This window comes from Penicillium griseofulvum, assembly GCF_001561935.1.
Source record: "Penicillium griseofulvum strain PG3 chromosome Unknown contig_84, whole genome shotgun sequence".
In the NCBI taxonomy this organism is placed as follows: domain Eukaryota; kingdom Fungi; phylum Ascomycota; class Eurotiomycetes; order Eurotiales; family Aspergillaceae; genus Penicillium; species Penicillium griseofulvum.
The window spans coordinates 2,114,136-2,132,809 of record NW_024467475.1 but is presented as its reverse complement, the minus strand read 5'-3'; the positions used below and the strand labels follow the sequence as shown (position 1 = coordinate 2,132,809).

Below are 18,674 nucleotides of genomic sequence, written 5' to 3'. Positions count from 1 at the left end.
AAACTCAAGCATGGACTGCCTGCTGAACCTTAGGGTAAAGTTGCACAAGCTTGTAGTAGATATCCGGGTGGTCATTGATCATGACTTGAGGATCCCAAGCCATAGCCACAAAGATAGTCTCAACGCCACTACCAATGGGAGTCATGAAGACCTGACAGACCTGGAGACCAATCAAGAAAGCGAAAGCCATGATGACGGCGGTGAAGTTACCATCCCTGTTGTACTCGGGGTTTGTGAACTGCAGATAGAGATAGGATAGCAGAGCACAGACGTAAGCGACGAAAGTCGAGCCCATAGTCAAAACCGGACCAATCAGGCAGTCTTGTACGAGCGCGTCGATTCCTCGGTCGCGCATCATAGTCCAGGTATCCTTTGCAGCAGGGATATACGCCTTTCCGTACAAGGCGATGTGACAGAACGCGTAGCGGTTGAACAGAGTAACGAGCCAGTCCAGCAACGAGATGAAACATCCCAAAATCCAAATGAAGATACTGCCGACTAGGTTACCCTGTCCGGCCTCCTGTCGCTGTGCGATCGAGCATGCCTGTCGCAACATGTTGATGAACGCGATGATTAGACTTCCCAGACTTATACTGCCGAAGGAGTATGTAGTCGCGCGACGGAATGCGCCACGGGTCGAGCCCTTGGGCATACCGCCGGCGGACTTGCTGAAGAAATACCACGAGCCGTAGACACCAGCGACGGTAGTGTGCACGGTGTTCTTGATCCACTCACTGAACCAGTACATAGCGAAGGTGACATAGACAGCGAGCCCGATGACCTTCGCTCTGCTGCAGCCGCCGTTCGCGCAGGCCGGGTTGATACCGCCAGAGGAATCCGGTTCGTAGGCGACGTAGATGGAGACCAGAGTGACGGAGAACCAGGCTGCGAAGGCGACTGTGACTATTCCGCCTACCGCGCTGACTAGGAAGATGTGTCCGTAGCCGCGGGCTACGTCCATGGCGGTCTGCAGCATAAAGGCCGTGAAGGGGATACGCGGGATCCAGCTAATGAAACAGATGATTGCGAAAACACCGAAGAGTAGGAATGCGATGCCACCTCCATATTGCTTGCGTGCGATGTAGTAGATGCCGGTTGCGAGAGCGAAGACAATGTTGAGAATACCGGTCGCCCAGATGAAGGTCTTGGTGAAGTACCTTGCGCCCATGAAATAGAGCCAGGATAGAACTAGAGCGACGCAGAGGACGAAGATAAATAGTACGAGGGTGTTGGTGTCGAGCGAGAAATCATTGGCCGAGTCGTAGATACCTCCTCCATTAAAACCTTTGTTGGTGGCATACTTGTGGATGGTAAGTCCGGACACAGCGGCATACCCGAGGAAGACGGCGATCAACTGTGTAACCAGTCAGTTTTGAAGCAGATTTTCAGTGCGGGTTCACTCACCAAGAGACCTGCCCATAGGTCATTCCACTTGGGCTTTTCGACCTTGAATGCCTGGTCAAAGGTGTATCCAGACTCTGGGACATTTTGCTGATACTGTTGTTTGGGCTCAGGTCCAGGTTGTTGATAGGCTGGTTGCTGATAGGTTGGTTGCTGATAGGCGGGTTGTTGGTAATTTGGCTGCGGGTATGGTGCGGGTTGAACATTTGGTTGATAGTTATTGGGATCATATGCGTAGGGTTGAGGCTGACCCTGAGGGCCACCCTCGTTATAATAGCTAGCAGCCTGTCCACTCATATCTGTGAAGCTCAGAGAAGAGGGAAAATTCTCCAAAGGAGGAAAAAAAAGGGGAAAAAGGGATACCACCTTGACTGGTGACGACATGAACCAACAACAAGCCGGAAATCTCGATCGCCAATGAACTTCTCCACTTAAAGAGATCCATCCCTACAAGGATCGTCGATCTAATACGCTAAATAGAAACACTAAAAAAAAACTAGTAAAATTGAAATCATTTATTACAGCCCTATTACCTATTGAAAAATTCTTCATTAAGCAGACTATAGCTAAAATCAAATGAAAATGTACCTGTGTATCCTGAACTCTCGGAAATTGGCCGGGGGACACTCCCACATTTCAGGGAAAAGAACAACCTTTAATTGGACACTCCTCTAACTAAATCCACAACTTCTCCATAACAAACTATGCATAAGAAACTCAGCATGATACGGCTGAAGAATCCGCACTACATAATCCATCCAATCACTCTGCCACCCCCAAATAAGCAAAGCTTTTGCAAAGTCCCAGTATTCAGGATACCATCCACTAAGCTCCCAGTCAATAATAGCAGCCACATTACCATTTTTAACAATGATATTCTGAAGCCGAAGATCACCATGCGCGAAGAGAACCCGATGGGAAGCAGGAAGCATTCCATTAAGGAAACTCCCAATATGGCGCTTTGGTGCTGCTTTTCGATACGTATCAAGAAGTGCTGTATTGAAATCCTCCTCGGATTTCAAGGGTCCTTTCCTAGCGTTAGTTGGAACAACGTAGTCTGATGAATATGGAGAATACCTTTATCAAGAGAAGTCGATAGACAGTGATCAGAAACAGGTCCATGGTCAAGAGAGCCTATATAGCCCTCGCTGGGTAGGTCACGCATCTCCTGGATATACCCCGCAAGCTGTGTGGAGATACGGGTTTTAGTAGTGACATCGTAGGTATCCCATGCTGTGTGGAGGGTGTCGCCTTCAATAAAATCCATGAAGATGTAAGTATCGTAAAGACCCCCGTAGTCGCCGGGATCACGGTCAATAGGACCGTGTGTATAACAGGCGTACACTTTAGGCACTGGAACTTTTGTATGTTGTGCCATGAAGATCATGTTTTTGGCTTCGATAGAGTGGACGTGAGCTCCAAACTTGACGACCACTGAAGGGGAGATTTTCACAATAGTAACTCCATGGCAGAAGATCAAGTTGTTTTTATCTCGACAGAACTCATTGACGGCTTCAGGGGGAATATCCAGGTGCCAAGTAGTGCATATTCAACTGAGGATTCGAAGTTGGAGATTCAGGAGTGAGTGACATTGTAGCGAATATTCTTCAATGTAAAGGCTTGATGGTTAAGGACAGAGAGAATCTGCAATAAGAATATGTAAACAAAACATGTCATTGTCAGATTACAGCCCTACAGGGAATTGGATCCAATGAGAATTGCCAAGCGCCAAGGTTGTCTTGGCAAACATATGGATCTTCCCCTTTCCAGTTTAGTGCTGGCCACTTTTTGATATCAGAGTAAAATTGAGCACGCCACTGAGCGCACTTGCGGAGTAGAGCACCCGTAAAATGGCAGAAGAAGGTCAGAGAGGTAAAAAAGTGTATGTTGTGTAATATTGCAGTCTAGTATATAAATCATATCACGTATGAGCATAGAACGTAACCTAGCAAGATGAACGTCTGTCCCCAAGATCTCCGCAATGGGCCGGGTTGGGCCCGGATCTCAAGCCCATAGCCTTTTCTACCAATTATTAAATTCAGAATATCAAACCATAGTATCTATATTAGTATATATTTCAATTTTAAATAAGATTAGATAAGTAGAGAAAGACATATCGCAGAAAGCATTAATTTTAATACTTTGATATTAGATATATATTTTAGATCTCGACGGGAGTACCACTACTTTCTAGTAAAGCTCTGTAATTTTTCGAATTTCTTTGTAAACGCGCTTTTTGGCGTTTTAAAACGTGATATTAAGAAATTACTAATATTTAGCTCTAAATCATTCAACTAAATAGAATATTACCTTAGGAATAAGGCCTAGAAAGGTAGGTAAAACGAAGCGTAATTAAAAAGATAGAAAAGGGGGGTTCAACTTTACTTCGCACCTAAATTCTTAGCATGTTTGTACTGTTTAGGGCCCATTGGGCCCCTACTAAAGCCCAGCCCATTTGCGGGTTGGGTTGGGTTGGGTTGGGCCCTGGGCTTTATGGGCTGGTGCGGAGGTCTACTGTCCCCACTATAATGCGTACATCTTGATGCTCGAATAATTCCCCGTAATTCAAGCTCTGTTCATCTTAGGTAAAGTTGGTGCTTAGGGAAACTTCCTCCTGCAAACTCAAATCGTTGCTAAATCTTTCGCAGCTCTTCTGCATCCTCGCGTACGCATCACTCCCTAGAACCAGTCGAGAGATCTTGCCTGCTAGGGGACCGGCCATCCCAGTGCCGGTGACGACCTCGAATATACGCTCGACTCCCTTCTGGGGATCGCCAGGCTGCTTTCCGTGGACAGTGAGGAACTTACGCATAACTATGCCCACGGGGTCGTCATAGTGGGGAGCGACCGAGGCCGGGTCGGGACTTGCGTCAGCCAACTATAACGCTAGTTAGCACTGACGGCTTATATAGATACATTGTAAATAGATTCAAAAACTCACCGCGCCGACAAAGTTGGTACGGAAATTTCCAGGCTCGACAATCAGTACACGGATGTTATGAGGCGCAACCTCCTTAGCAAGTGCCTCGGATGCAGCCTCCAATGCGGCCTTCGAAGCACTGTACAAAGAGCAAGCCGGTAGGGGGTCCTGGGCGGCTCCACTAGAGATATTGACAATAGTACCAGAGCGCTGGGCGCGCATAACAGGGAGGACAGCTTGTAGGGTGTATAGGGGGCCAAAGAAGTTGGTAGTCATTTGGAGGGTTGCCTCTTTGTCACTATAACAAGTCAGAGAATCGTCCTTACCTTGTTTAACTAACTAACTAGTTAACTAACTAACTATCCATGTTGGTCGCAACTTACGTAATATCCTCGCAGGGGGCCAGGATAGAATAGCCAGCAACATTGATCAGATAGTCAATACGACCAAGGGCGTGTATCTTACTTGCAATACTGGCCTGCGACTCTGTCATGTCCAACTCAATCACCGAGCCTCCGGCCTGCTTGATTTGCTCAACCGCAGTGGTGGCCTTGGCCTTGCTGCGGACCGAGCCGATAACACGGTGCCCATGCCCCGCACGCAGAACGTGGAGGCACATTCCAAGACCAAAACCATTGGAAGCACCGGTAATAAGCCACACGGGAGACGACATGTTCTGCAAAGTGGATTTCAGATGTGGAACGGAAGAACAATCTATTTAGGCATGAGGAGGAAGGAGGAAGGGTTTGACTGTAATCGCTCGCAGGAAGGCAAGTGGGCTGCTGAGGGGTACTTGTGCCCTGCTTAATGCAATGTGGACCTTTTTCAATATGTTTGCCATATGTATCGGATAATGCCTACTCGGGACCTTTCCTTTCCGTTTCAGTGCTCACCTCCTGTCGCTTTGTGATCTCAGAGTAAAATTGAGCACGCCCCTGCAGGTGAAGCCGCTCACAGATCATGACATAAGCTGATTAAGCGTCTGACTAGTTATCACATGATCTGATCCACTCACTCATCATCATATAAGCGATCTGACAGGGGTCTTTCCAGTATGTTGTAGGTGATCGCACAAAGCGTCGAGTATAACTAGAGTGATACCACGAGTTCGTCCGCCTTTATTAGGCGGTGTTGTGACTACAATGTAATTATTTTTTTCTTTCCTTCTTACAATGGCTATTGGTTCTAAATGGCCGAGGCTAGCCTGGCATGTGAATCAGATTTTGTGCTGTGTTTACTTACTCCACGGAGTAACTCGCAGAAATTTCACTATGTTCAGCCCTCCAATCAACTGCGACAAACCCGCTTCCAAAGTGAGTTTAGCGTGTCCTCCAGGGGTCTCGCTGAACGACTAAACGCTGTGGGTCAATCTGAAAGGCACCACATTTTCTATTGCATTTTCAAAAATAATGATTTCTATCTCGTATTGAACGGGTATAAAATCACTGTCTGCCTATTTATCAAATCTAACATTCCGCAAATTCCATACCCCTCTCCACAGACATAAATATCCTTTCCCACAGATCTCTCCAATGATCCCCCACAGCTGCATCCACCCAGGCGAAGGAATGAAGGAACGCCAAAAGCGTCGGCACTGAGTCAATCGCTTCCTCCCGAGCCATCGGGACCATATATGAGACCAGACCCTCGAATTCAGGGGCATTATCACCCAACACACTAATCAATATAGCCAGACACCAAATAAGCACAGGCTGTGAGACATTCCGCATACGAAGCCATTCGATTCGCGGTCCGAGGGCACTGAGGATAAATAGCGCCGGCTCCCGGAACCGTGGGATCGGGAATGTAACGTGCAATGCGTATAGGAGGGCGCTGAGACGGCAGGTGTGGTATATCTGGTGCGAGAGCAAAAGCGATAGCTTACTTTGCTCCGATTCTGTATCCGTCTGAGAATCGGGCATTTCAAAGATGAGCTCGTAGGGGTCGGTCTCGTCTGGAAGGGAGAGTAGGCGATTGTGGATGAGGTTCCTACTATCACCTAACAGATCCAGAACCACGTTGGATTTAGTGTTTATGCAGTGCTGGGCGACGGCGGAGTATTCGCCTAGATGGATGAAGGCCTCGGTTATATCCTGCTTCACTGGCGGGCACATGAAAGAGAGTTCCTGGAATCCGAAGCCCGGCGTACTCAAGCCTGGCGAGAGGTTTGTACTCGTATGGTATCCGTATGGTTGGAACAGCACTGCGGGACGCTGCAGAACTAACCGCCTCCCTGCAACAGTCATCATCGGATAGGTTGGCTTACGGATAACCTGGAAAGCGCCGAAAAGGTCCGACAGACTGAGCAGCCAAGTCAGGCGACCAGTTGCGATTTTTTCAATTCCACCCGATCGTTGGACAAGCTCCTGCATGGTGTTCCAATGTAACGGATGATATGTGCGACCGCCATAAACATCCAATGCTTGCATGCTGATGAAAGGAGGGGTGAATAGGCTACAATCGCGAGCCATTTTCCCCTTATGAAGTTCATTTACTGCCAGGTACAGGATACACATTATGACTCCATCAAGGCGGGTTGTTGGAGATGCGAATTCCGATAGTTTAGCAACCTCCATGCGTAAGGTCTGAAGGGCCAGCCCTCTGATCTCCAACTGTTCCTTGGAGTCTAAGATGGGATCTTCCGCACCATAAGTGATGCGGAGCGCATCCCGGTGGTAAGATGCTGCGTATAAGACAGCGTATAATTGTACTTTGTCCTCCATCGGGAAAGCCCATGACCGATACCCATTTCCGGTGTAGTCCACGGGCCGAAACTGGGGCCAGATTGTGGTCGCGGCAAAGTCCAGCAGCTCAGTCACGTTTAGCTTAGCGTCGGTCGCGTCTATAGGTAGAAAAGGATTCGAGCGATATGCGCCGAGGAGTGTAGGGTTGGGGTAACTCTGGGGTCCAACTGGAGACGGTTGGGGCCGCCCGCACAGGCGACAATTCAATTGGGCAGGAAGGAGTTGAGGTTGTTGATTGGTGTTCCTGGGACTATTGATCCATGGTTTCTCGACGGATGCTCCCGGGCTGCATGTACATTGGTCTGTGCTCTTGTCTTCCTTAGAAGCAAGCATTGAATCCAACTTGTTCGACGCATCCAGCCATCTTTGCGATCTTTTCTGGGCGAGGGCTCGTTTCACGAGAGATGATCGCAGATTGCTGGCTTCCTTCTTGAGGACGGGCCCCCCGACGAATGCGAACTGTTGGGAGACTGTTGACTGTTGCGTCATTCCTATAGGATGTAGTATTGGGTACTGGCTTCACGCAGATCTTGGCGGGCTGAGGTAAGGCTGATATCAAACGCAAAAAAATGCGGATCGTATCAGTAGGATTGTGGCGAAATCCAGGGTTTTTTAGTGGTCTACTGTTGTGCGAAGTGAGTAGAGTGTAATAAATAGACAGAGTAAGCCACTTCCGCTGCTTACGCGACGTGCTCCTTGGGCTAGCCCGCTCACCTACTAGTTATGGGATGCTTAAAATCCATCTAATAGTTGCAGGTCCACAAGTCCGTTACTCTTGAGTTCGACCTAGCAATGTTAGAGGCTCTGAAAAGATCAGGTGCAGCGGGGTTCATCAGGTAATATTTTTTCTAAGGATAAAATGAGTCCACCTGTAAAACAAAAGAGTTGAAGAGTTTAGGGACGTGCACCCCAAAGTTAAAGTTTTGCTTGATTTGAGGGTAGAAGGTTTCTTGTTAGGGTACAGATTCATAAGCAGACAAAATGAATAAATACTGGTCAAAAGGAATTGTGCACGACTCCAGAGTGGTCAGAAATAGCGTTTCTAGCCACAGATGACGCCCTCTTTCCTGTGCCGAATACCCCTCAACTGGCTATATGGACCGGATAAATCCTTCACAAAACCCGGCACGGCTCGGGTTCTACAAAACCTTTACGCTGGCTTTGGCGCAATATACGAATCTACCAAATTGTGAGTGACCCAAAACACCCGACCATCTTCTAGTGACAACTTACAAGTTTCCTTCAAAAGCACCTCATTCCAAAGATCCTCCTCGGCCCTCTTCTCGCTAGTCTGGTCGGTGTAGAAGTAACCGCCTAGAACTGACCTCGCCTCCTTCCATTCGCTCAACCCCAACCGCTTCGTCATCTCAATCAGCTTGTTGAGGTACCACCGGTGGCACTTGTACCCCTGCGACGCAAGACTACCGAGGACAAGAATCCAGAATAACAGCTCCGGTGTTTCGGTCTGGAGATGTAAGTATGGAACCTCAAGGCTCCGTCGGAGTGATTCAACGACATATTCCATGAACGGGAAAGACTGGAAGTGCCACACTCGCAGGTTTAGGTAGATGACTAAGGTGAGGCGAAGTGTCTCATTGATATCGGTTGGATCTGTTGTCGTGTAGCACAACGAGAGGACTTGGTGCTCGGCGACAAGAAAAAGATCGTTATCTGTGGGCATTACAGAAGCCGGATTACGCTGCACATGTTCGTAGTAAATGATCAGGCGCCGGATAACCTGGAGGGAGGTTTTCATAGTGCGGTCAAGCATCGTATACCAGGCGGAAGAGAAGATGGTGGCACCAAGGGAAGCAAGATCTTTGGGCGTGTCGAGCTCGTCCCGCGTGAGGAAAAGTCGAAAGTCTTGGATGATTTCACTGCGCCAGCGCGCGGAGATGGGAAAGACTGGCCGGGTATTGTAGAGGGCAGCGCTCTTGACGTCGCTCCTGAGAATTGTTAGCAACCTGCATCGTGCATAGGGATGCATGTAAAGACCATACTGGTAGATTTTGGACAAAGTCATGTGGTCCAAATTATCTAATCCGCCCATCAACTGGACAAGCCTCTTGAGTCCTTTCATATGCGCGTCATGAGCCTCCATATTTGCATCGACAGCCTGCGATGATGAGATTAGCAAGTTTTGAGTCTTACAGTCCCTCTCACCATGGAGATCGAGTATTAATTTGACGCAAAGCATACCTCAATCGCAACAAGCGAAGCAACAACCAGTGTCGTAGACTCAGCTACTGCTTTGAGAGGATCTTGCATGATATTATTCAACGTCTTAAGTGTATCACCGCGGAGATGAAGTGAATCTCGCGTTGACTTCTTGATGACCACAGACGAGACGCCGTTGCTCGACTCTAATGTCGCCTGGTGGCCTGCTGTTAAGAACAGGAGCGCCTGGAGGAGAGCTGGCTGTGTGATGGCCTTCTGCCACCACCACATACTCATCCTCGTAGCGTCGACTGGATAGCATGCTGCTATGGTGTGGAGTCTGACTATTTTGAGTCAGCTTTCTGTTTTTGATATTCGGACTTTTCTTAGTGTGCATACAATGATGAAAGTACATATTCATCGAACCTGTCATCTTAACCGCTGATGCCCCAAACGGATCGGCATAGCCCTGACTGAGATAGGCTTTGAGGGACCACATCTCAGACCGCAGTTCCGCTTGCCCTGGGGCTCTTCTCGGACCCTGGCCTTCGTCAACCCATCCATCCTGCTCTCCGGTGAAGTCTGCATTATCTGAGGTCAATTGCGCGCTCGTTGAGTGATCGACTAGAATATGGTTGGATGGGGCCGTATTCGCAGTTTTCAAGCGCAGGATGGACGCTTGCTTTTTTCTCCTGTGGTAATTTTTGAGAAGAAACTTTTGTTTCTCGTTGCGCACTTTCTTGTCCTGTGATTTTTCTGCTTGGTAGTCTACGAAGAGGAATGATGACTGTGGTTTCACGGGCTCTATTGTTCTGTGTGGCAGATTCCAGGACTGGCGTCCCTCCTCGAAAGGGACCGAACACGACGAAACAGTTGATGGCGGTGAGATGGAAGACGACGAAGAGTACCTCGACTCGGGGGTCGGCAGAATCGATGACTTCAACATACTCGACGCAAATGCGCTCTTTAGTCCATGAAAGTGCGATTATTGCGATATTATTTATCTACATGCGAAAGTCGCGGCTGTCTTAAGGACCAAAGCCCGAAAGAATACCGTCGGCAAAAGTAGCCATTAGCTGTCGCGCGGGAAAGCGTTCTCTGTTTCATTCTGCACGCCTCCAGTCCACCGTTCAGAAGCTAAGCAGTGAATAGCCAATAACAACCAGGCAATCCATGATCAAAAACAAGGAAGCACGTTTGAAGTCTGCTTATCACAAGTCGAAGGGGAACCTAGCGTTGGTAGTGCCAGTTGGCCAGTTGCAAATTACAAGACAGGTTTCGTCCCCACCTAGGAAGCTAGGCAGTGTACAACCAATAACAGCGAGGTAACCCGATGTCAAAAGCAGAAAGGCGCGTTCAGAGCCCACTCGTCACGAGTCGGAAGGTGAAACTTGCGAATTGCAAAACGAAGGTGTTGGCCGGCCCAACGGTTTCCCTACCGTGTCGACGTGCAGGTCAAACAGCGAAATTGTGACGTGTTTTGAAGCTCAACACGAGTGTAGAATGTTGGAGGCGCTCTGCAATAATTGTGAACCTTTTTGAGCTGATTTTCGTCGCTCGAATTAGTCGAGAAGAGGTTTTTTCCGGCACGCTGTGAGTTAATATGAAGAGTGTCTTAGAGTCTGGGCGACGTGAAGCCCAGCGAAACCGGAGGAAAAAGCGGGACATGGGGGCCAAATCGTGTCCCGATTGATTTGTGGCGCCATTTTATCACCAATCGAGTCGGAAATGTGGCAAAGTTCTATAGTATGTACCATAGTCAAGTTGCATCGGATGTTATCCGTGAGGAGAGAAGGTCTTATCTATCTTGAAGCCTGAAAAGTTAGCAGTCAATCGTTGCAAGGGGTTCCATAGTTCACCTGTGAGTTCTTGATCAGTAGGAGAGGCCTGGGAGGATCGAATTGGGTTTAGAGGTCGTGTAAATAAAAGGAAATGATAAGAACCTTCCTATAGCGATAACAATCAAGTTCGAGTGAGAATAGAATCTAGGTACTTGACTCACAGGGGGGGATCGGTGAACTTATGAAATAGTCTCATCTCAAGCTCATAGTTAGCAATTTTAAGAAAGAACAACATGGGGACAATGCCCATTAGATAGCTGGTTGTTCGTTCTGCTGTGATGTGAAGTTTTACTCCTGACCAATGATAGCAGCTATAGAGGAACCCATATTTGGCTTAGATCGAACGTTAAATGACTTACTTCGGTTGCACCACTTTGAGACCTCCAGGTCCACTACATACTCTGAGCGGCCAATGCACTTGTTATGTGGGCACCATTTTCTCCAGTGTTCGATGCAGATCCACAATGAGCTTAGACCAAATCCGATGGACGTGCTGAGATCTCACAGTGATAGGAGTAGGTGAAGAAGATCACCCGTACTATCTAGATGTTTACCAGCATTGGCTCTGGAAGGAACTGAATTCTTGCACTCTTAATTTTACTCACTTGGCCTAAATTACACCTATCTCTTCCCAAAACTTTTAGCGCACCAGAGCTGCAGGCTGCAACAATACCATTTTCAAACATCATTACTCCAAGAGTAGATGGGGACGAGCGAGTCTATTCGTGGGGGTTTTAGCCGACTACCGAGTTTCAATGTCTTGACGACTATTCCTAATGAGGATTGCTCTAAGCGTCCAAGGTTCATCTTACGTAGCTGACATTCGATTTCTAACAGACTGACGGGCCGCAGTGGAACACGCCCTTTAAAATGTCTTATCTGACGGCTGCTCTGTCAAATCAGACCCGGGAATATTCTCTACGCCCCACATGCAAATCAAAGCCCCATCAGGAAATTTCACCCCTGTTTTTTATTTGTCCCGGACAGTGGCCTTAAAACGATTTTCATCAATTGACCGTGCATGGGTGCTAAAATAGACAAAGGCGCTATACCTCTTAAGGTGTGGCCTATAGCAGCTCTGATTGGCCCAAAATTAAATAACGTCCAGTTCAATTGTCCCTACAAGCAATGGGCAAGATCAATAGGCAAGCCCAACCTGTATATATAAAGCACCTGCTCCCTTCGTTGTCAGATTCATTCCCTCACAACTCAAATCGCACTGCTCAGCATAAAGCTACTATAGCACACAGATACTCATACATACAATGGAAAACTATTGGAACTCTCAAAGCCCCAGCCTTCTTGGCATGCAATACAAGAGCGGGGAGATGCCAATGCTAGGTTCTAGAATGGTGAGTTCTTCCTCGAATTTTACAGAAACACGTCGCTCACTAGCGAAGAACCATATGTCAGGATACCAGGGATTCGAGCTCCTCCCCACCTTCGACACCTTTATTCCTCGCTCAGTGACACCATCTGAAGTGGACTGCATACAGTCACCCGAGGTCTATCGAATTGTCGACCTCGACTCCACAGTCTCTCCTGATAACACTGTTTCGCCTTCGCCATCCTCAGATTCACAGGAAGGCCAGAGCTCAGTCACATGCGCAATAGATGCGGAAAGCAAGAAACATAAATTACAGACTGTAAGCTTCGCCCTGTGATCTTTCTCCGAGCTGAACTAATTACTCGCAGGTCAAGCGACGCATGCAAAACCGCAACGCGCAGCGCCGATTCCGCGAACGCAAAGAAGAGCACCATCAAACACTCCAGCAACGGGCTACTGAACTCGAAGCAAAGTGCCAAGAGCTCTCGGAGGGATTGAACCAAAAATCTGAAGAAATATCTAAGATCCTTAAGGAAAAAGAGGCCCTTACTGGTGAAGTACAAGATCTGCGCAAGCGGTGGCGCCTCATGGTAATGCTGCTGCGACTGCCAAACAGGCTGCAGTCGCTGTCTGGCTTACTGGGGAGTGATTTGTCTTCCTCTTGCTCTTCATCCTCTGAAATAAAGGCCGAGCCGTTGGATGTGCCGCTGGAAGACTTGTTCGGGTGTCTGCAGGAGTTGCTATTACCAAACGAGGCGTCCGACGGCTCCCCTCTTTGCCCTTCCTAGTTGTTTAATCTTTTTGTTCAGGCACGGATTTACGATAGCTCCATGTCTTTGCGGTTTTTCTTGTAGTACTTTGTGATAACTTTAGCAACGTGGATGATAAGGATAATTCGGATAATTTTGCTCTGTATTACGCCCAAAAACGCGAAAAATGTGTCATTCGGGTAATTTAAAGAGTATAGAGGTTTATCTGAAAAGTAGCACTCCTATATAAATCCCAAGAATATATCGATATCAAAACATCAACCTTTACATTTTCTATAATATCTCAACTTCCGCGGAATAAATTTCGTTTAAAATTATAATATATACTTATACAACTACAGTGATTTGATATTCCGAGTGTGAACTTCATACAATCAGTTGAATATCGTAGTACAGCAATTAAAGAGGCCCGATTGTGAGGGCCGAGGTGGGCTGGGTTGTGCTTTGGATATCAGGCCCATTTATGGGCTTTGCGGAGGCCTCATGTGACAGCTTCTGGGATATATTCCAGATGATAGCTGCGACACTCTTTGAATGATAAAAACGCCTTGCTTGGAAGTTTCATTCTGGGGTTCGATTCTCATACTCCCATGGTTCAAACGGACTTAACCCTAATTATTACCGTGAATCTTCTACGTAAACTCAAAATGACTAGACCTGCCTTACCATTGACCTAATACGGCGTAGTAATTGACTAAATAACCTATTACTGAGATTGCCCAATGGCGTCTGTTACGGGGTCCGCAGAAAGATATTGTATGGCTAGGCCTCACCTTCTCCACGCTAGAAAGTTATTACATGATTATTGTCTTACCTTTCATTTAATTAGGGTTATATAGTGACACGGCAATCTTGGAAACCATGTGGAGATTAGTAAGAATGAACTAATTCATAGTCCATAGATTATATCCGGACTTATGTACATATTTAAAGTTTTATACCAGATGAAACTATTTGTCACGTCTGCTCATTTGATGAACCATCCAGACTAAGGTCTTATTAGGGCTCAAAATTAAGTAATGTACATTAGTCAACCCGATTTCGAGAATACAGTCAATATCGATCTCCATCGCACGGTGACAGTCCGCCAATAACTAGCCTAGGATCAGTCTCCAAAAATGTAAGCCACTTACAAGTAAGATTGCTGATGATTATACAACTCTTATATACGAGTGTGTAAGATATGAGAAATTTGTCCATTGTTAGAAACCTGGTCCTCATGTTCTACGCCCCGAGCACTATAAATACCCTCTTCTGCCGCAAGAGCTATATCTGCAAGACACTTATTCACTTCGGCCATATCTATACCTCACTAGCTAGCTCTAGCCTTCATCGATCAGAATGATCTTTTCGTCACAAATCCTTCTCCACGGCTTATTGGCTCTCTCTCTCATCACCTCAAGTGTGTGCCACCCACACAATCCCATATCTACCTTGTATCAGTTTGAACACGGCTCATGGCTCGAGAATTTGGCAATTGGGCCCTCCAACAGCATCCTCGCCACGAGACTTGATATCCCTGCTCTGTACCAGATCGCCCTGCCCCCAGCCGTACCGAAACCATCCGCGAAACTCATCCAAACATTTCCTGGAGCGACAGGTGCTCTAGGAATAACAGAATACAAGAAAAACCAATTTCTAGTTATCCTCGGCAATTACAGCATACCAGATGCACAAGATTTCCCGGGGACTTATTCAATCTGGGAAGTGAGCTTCTCCGGCCACGATCTTAACCACATCTCCTCGAAAAAAGTCACCGACATCCCCGAAGCAATGTTCCCAAACGGGATGACGAACTTGCCTCACACAGGAACTGTCCTTATTGCAGACAGCATGGCGGGGGTCGTATACCGACTCTGTCCCGAGACTGGGGAACGCGAAGTTGTCCATGACGATCTCAGTATGCATCCACCGGCCGGAACCACCTTGGGTGTGAACGGTATTCACGTTATCACTATTTGCGAAGAGACGTTCCTGTACTATACCAGCAGTCTGAAGGAAACTCTCGGCCGAGTCAGGATTGACCCTATCAGTGGACGGGCTGTTGGTCCGTATGAGACTTTGACAACGGGTGTCTGGGGCGACGACTTTGCGTATGATTCAAAGACGGGGGATATTTATATTTCTGGGAATTTCGCAAATATTATTACGAGGGTCAGCCGGGATGGTGTCAAGGAGGATGTCATTGGTTCTCCATACCAGCTGACTGTGGCTGGGACGACAAGTATGGTGTTTGGAGGAAAGGGGAAGAGGACTCTATATGCAGTAACATCGGGGGCACTGGCGTCACCTGTCAACGGGACCGTTACTGAAGGTGCGAAGCTGGTCGCAATTGAAGTCGACAAGATTTAGAGTGATGGGATTAGGGATTCGACAACGATACGCCCAATCCCGGCATTTCTTGGTGACAGTGCCCTGAAAATCCTTGATTGTTTTTGATTCTTCCTGTCTATGTGTTGTAAAACCCGGAGTGGTTTTCATTTGTGTTATTTCTTCGTTTGGAAGGGGTTCTCGAGAATCTGGGATTCTCAACCTCTTTTACCTCCTTTAGCAAGGACCCCGTAAAGGGTCCTCGCATCCGCTCTTTTCATCCCTTCAATTCAATTCAATTCAACCCACCTTTTGGATTCTGTTGGTAGATTAGCCCCATTTTTGCAATGCCATACTGTATTAGCTTGCTGTGACACTTCCCAATAATAATCCGTTGAAAAGTGGAGTTGAGTTGAGGATGGTACTTCAGGAGAAGGACTTGTCTATTCCAAGATCTTGCTCTGGTGAAAAGGCCGAGAAGACTGACGCGCATAGCGTTATCTTTTATGTAAATTCTATGTACAAATGGAAAATGCTGTAAATGCTCGATTCCCCCCTTTCGCCTTTCGAATCCAAGACGCCTATAATGCAGAGAGCCGCCCTCGCTAAACCCCGTCAAATTCACAATTATGATTACAGACATTAAGATGACATGGGCCGTCTGAAAAGGATGTCCAACAGATATGAACATAAGGGTGGTCATTTAACGAAATGCATGTTGTTTCAAGTGACGCCAGGAACCAACCACCCGATGCTCGAGGCCCGGGATTGGTGTACGGGATCGGCCCGTGAAATCATCCGTCCCAGAGTGAAGCTGGCCTTTACTGAAGGCTACTGATCGTCGCAACTTTTCTTCGCGGACAGCCTTCCGACGTTGAGCTCGGAGTTCTTCAATACGACCTTGTCCGACGCGGTGCCGACGTACGAAACATTCATCCATCAACATGTTGGCATCCAACAGCTTTTTAGGGACGGTTTGCACAATCTGGAATGCTTCCATGGGGTCTGTCACACCGAGGATGTCTTTTTCACATGCTTTGAAAATTGCCAAAGACACGCGGAAGAAAGTTTTGGAACCCTCGTAGAAGAAAACATCCCAAACTCGCAGCGTGGTTTCTAGAGGCAAACTTCCGATGAAAACTGACATAAGCCAGTTGGTCAGACCGAGGGTGATGTCTGGCAGTCGAGAGGTCACTGTCAAAGGAGGCATTTTGCCTCGTCCCGACGGGGTCCCTCCCATAGCAGCGATCTTGGAATATATGGCTGGCATGGTGTCCCGGAGCAGAACCATGAGGATCCAGAGGTCAATGTTGGCACCCTCTAAACTGATCTCATGGGTTCCAGGCAAGTAGTCTGCAGCAATTATATGCAACATCCAGAATGCTTTTTCCTCGGGGAGGAAAAGAAGCAGCATTCCCGTGATGAAATTCAGAGACTGGGTATATCCGACTTTGGGGTTATGCAGCGCGTAAGCATACAGAACCCGACGTAGAGACTGAATCATCTGCGTCTCCGTAGTGACATTAGAATAATTCGGATTGCTGCTCCCGGAATGCTCTGCTTGCTCAGCGGTAGGTTCCGGTTTGAAATGAAGGTTGTCAGGGAATGTGCGGTGGAGATCACGCTCGATGTGCTCCTTATCGTCGTTACTTGGTGAGCTCATGGCACTCGCAACAAGTTTATCATACTTGCCAAAATTCTGGTTCAAAAGCTCGTACCCGCCGGCATAAAAGAACCAAGCCGCACCTCGAAACTCTGGAGGAATTCCTTTGCGAACAAATCGCTTGACCTTGGAAGACTGCGGCGGGAATGTTGTGGGCTGTGATGTGGGCAGCCCATTTTCCTTCAGCAATTCACACCATTTGGCTCTCCGTTGGGTCACATGGTGGGAGTAGGAAGCTTTCCAGGCCTCGTATTCATCCAAAGTTACATATTGGGTAGCTTTGCGGAATCCATAATCGTCTCGAGGGCCATCCCCAGAGCGGAGTTGCGGTGGGACTAGTCCAGGAATGAACACTTTTTTCGAGGGTTGTCGTTGGTGTGTAGGATTCACCTCATGTTCTTCAGGTACCGGCGATACGGAGGGAGTGAGATCGGGCGGAGAGTCAGGTATAATAGGGTCTGACGGGTCGGTTTCTTGTGGATATTCTGGTAGTGCGGCTTCCAATGGTGTGGACTCTGGCGCAGATTGTGGGAGTATGGGCGGTACGGGGGTGGGTTCGGAGTAAGTCAAGTTTGGCAAAAACAATGAATCTGGCCTCGTGATTTGCGAAATGGTATATTCTGGTATCGGGGGTATCGGAGGAGCGTCGCTCAGCGACGGAAATTCTAGTGGCTGTACTTCATCGAGGTGTGAATCGCGTGATGGCGGAGGCGTTACTGATGGCGCTTTACTCCCTGCGTAGGATTTCGGCGAGCCAGGCTCTTCAGTCACGTCGCTAAAGCCGTCAAGATACATGGAAATGGCGTCTTCGACACTCATCCCATTGTCCATCCCATACGGCGCGTCGGGAGTATCCGGCGAAAGATCGGTGATTGAGCTGCTCTTGGTCAGAACACTGCTGCGCTCTGTTCCACTAGCTTGTTCAATACTCGAGCGCCAGGTTTCGGACGAATTGACGCTTGGGCGGGGAGGATTTTCATCGGTTCCATTTGTTGGGAAGCGTGACAATGGCAGTCCCTGGGGGCTCAAGTCCTGTGGGCGGCGCTCCATAGAATCCCGCGTCCTCGGCCGCCGACTGTTCAACCTGGAAGTTGACATGGATATACGGAGACCCCCTCGCGTAGGCACAGGTTTCCGATGCATCGATCGTTCGAAGTCGTCTCGCGCAGACCAGTTCGGGGGATGGGTGTCAGGTGGTGTGGCGTATATTTGAGGGCGACCGGTAGGTCTAGGGGTTTTCCATTCACCCCTCGTACCCTGCGAGGGGCCATGGTGAGGCGGAGTGGGCGGCCACGGGTTTTGATGAGGATTCTGAGTCCGCGGCAGAGGCGAACGCGATCTTTGGCGTGGTGAGCGGGGAGAGCGAGGCGCAGATCTCGGAGCGGAATTTGCGGTTCGGGTGCGTGGATCGGTCAATGACTCCAATCGCGGTGGGTGGGGAATTCTTCGCCGGCCGGGGAGGTCGAAATCAGCCGAGGGAGGCGGATATCGAGGGTTTACGTTTTCTGTGACCATGGCCACGATGTCGCACCCAGTTCCCG

The 18,674-nt window shown here is 48.1% G+C and overlaps 7 protein-coding genes across 7 annotated transcripts; 2 read left to right on the top strand and 5 right to left on the bottom strand.

Annotated features, from left to right (window-relative positions):
* Positions 1 to 4: 4 nt before the first annotated feature.
* Positions 5 to 2,788, bottom strand: PGRI_053210 (Major facilitator superfamily domain, general substrate transporter; the record flags this gene model as incomplete). Its single annotated transcript, XM_040793034.1, has 4 exons — positions 5 to 1,354; positions 1,405 to 1,700; positions 2,105 to 2,428; positions 2,479 to 2,788. The coding sequence occupies 4 exons, from the start codon at positions 2,786 to 2,788 to the stop codon at positions 5 to 7; spliced, it is 2,280 nt and encodes a 759-aa protein (XP_040645001.1).
* Positions 2,789 to 3,982: 1,194 nt separating this feature from the next.
* Positions 3,983 to 4,994, bottom strand: PGRI_053200 (putative short chain oxidoreductase/dehydrogenase; the record flags this gene model as incomplete). The annotated part of the gene is made up of 3 exons (XM_040793033.1): positions 3,983 to 4,279; positions 4,343 to 4,619; positions 4,705 to 4,994. The coding sequence occupies 3 exons, from the start codon at positions 4,992 to 4,994 to the stop codon at positions 3,983 to 3,985; spliced, it is 864 nt and encodes a 287-aa protein (XP_040645000.1).
* A 793-nt stretch (positions 4,995 to 5,787) lies between these two features.
* On the bottom strand, positions 5,788 to 7,554 carry PGRI_053190 (uncharacterized protein; the record flags this gene model as incomplete). The annotated part of the gene is made up of 1 exon (XM_040793032.1): positions 5,788 to 7,554. The coding sequence occupies one exon, from the start codon at positions 7,552 to 7,554 to the stop codon at positions 5,788 to 5,790; it is 1,767 nt and encodes a 588-aa protein (XP_040644999.1).
* A 661-nt stretch (positions 7,555 to 8,215) lies between these two features.
* PGRI_053180 (uncharacterized protein) lies at positions 8,216 to 10,168 on the bottom strand (the record flags this gene model as incomplete). Its single annotated transcript, XM_040793031.1, has 5 exons — positions 8,216 to 8,244; positions 8,299 to 9,011; positions 9,066 to 9,181; positions 9,265 to 9,566; positions 9,622 to 10,168. The coding sequence occupies 5 exons, from the start codon at positions 10,166 to 10,168 to the stop codon at positions 8,216 to 8,218; spliced, it is 1,707 nt and encodes a 568-aa protein (XP_040644998.1).
* Positions 10,169 to 12,469: 2,301 nt separating this feature from the next.
* Positions 12,470 to 13,178, top strand: PGRI_053170 (putative bZIP transcription factor; the record flags this gene model as incomplete). The annotated part of the gene is made up of 2 exons (XM_040793030.1): positions 12,470 to 12,709; positions 12,759 to 13,178. 2 exons carry the CDS (start codon positions 12,470 to 12,472, stop codon positions 13,176 to 13,178), a joined length of 660 nt encoding a protein of 219 aa, XP_040644997.1.
* Positions 13,179 to 14,501: 1,323 nt separating this feature from the next.
* On the top strand, positions 14,502 to 15,512 carry PGRI_053160 (SMP-30/gluconolactonase/LRE family protein; the record flags this gene model as incomplete). The annotated part of the gene is made up of 1 exon (XM_040793029.1): positions 14,502 to 15,512. The coding sequence occupies one exon, from the start codon at positions 14,502 to 14,504 to the stop codon at positions 15,510 to 15,512; it is 1,011 nt and encodes a 336-aa protein (XP_040644996.1).
* Positions 15,513 to 16,173: 661 nt separating this feature from the next.
* On the bottom strand, positions 16,174 to 18,648 carry PGRI_053150 (putative GTPase activating protein (Gyp3); the record flags this gene model as incomplete). Its single annotated transcript, XM_040793028.1, has 1 exon — positions 16,174 to 18,648. One exon carries the CDS (start codon positions 18,646 to 18,648, stop codon positions 16,174 to 16,176), a length of 2,475 nt encoding a protein of 824 aa, XP_040644995.1.
* Between the last annotated feature and the right edge of the window lie 26 nt (positions 18,649 to 18,674).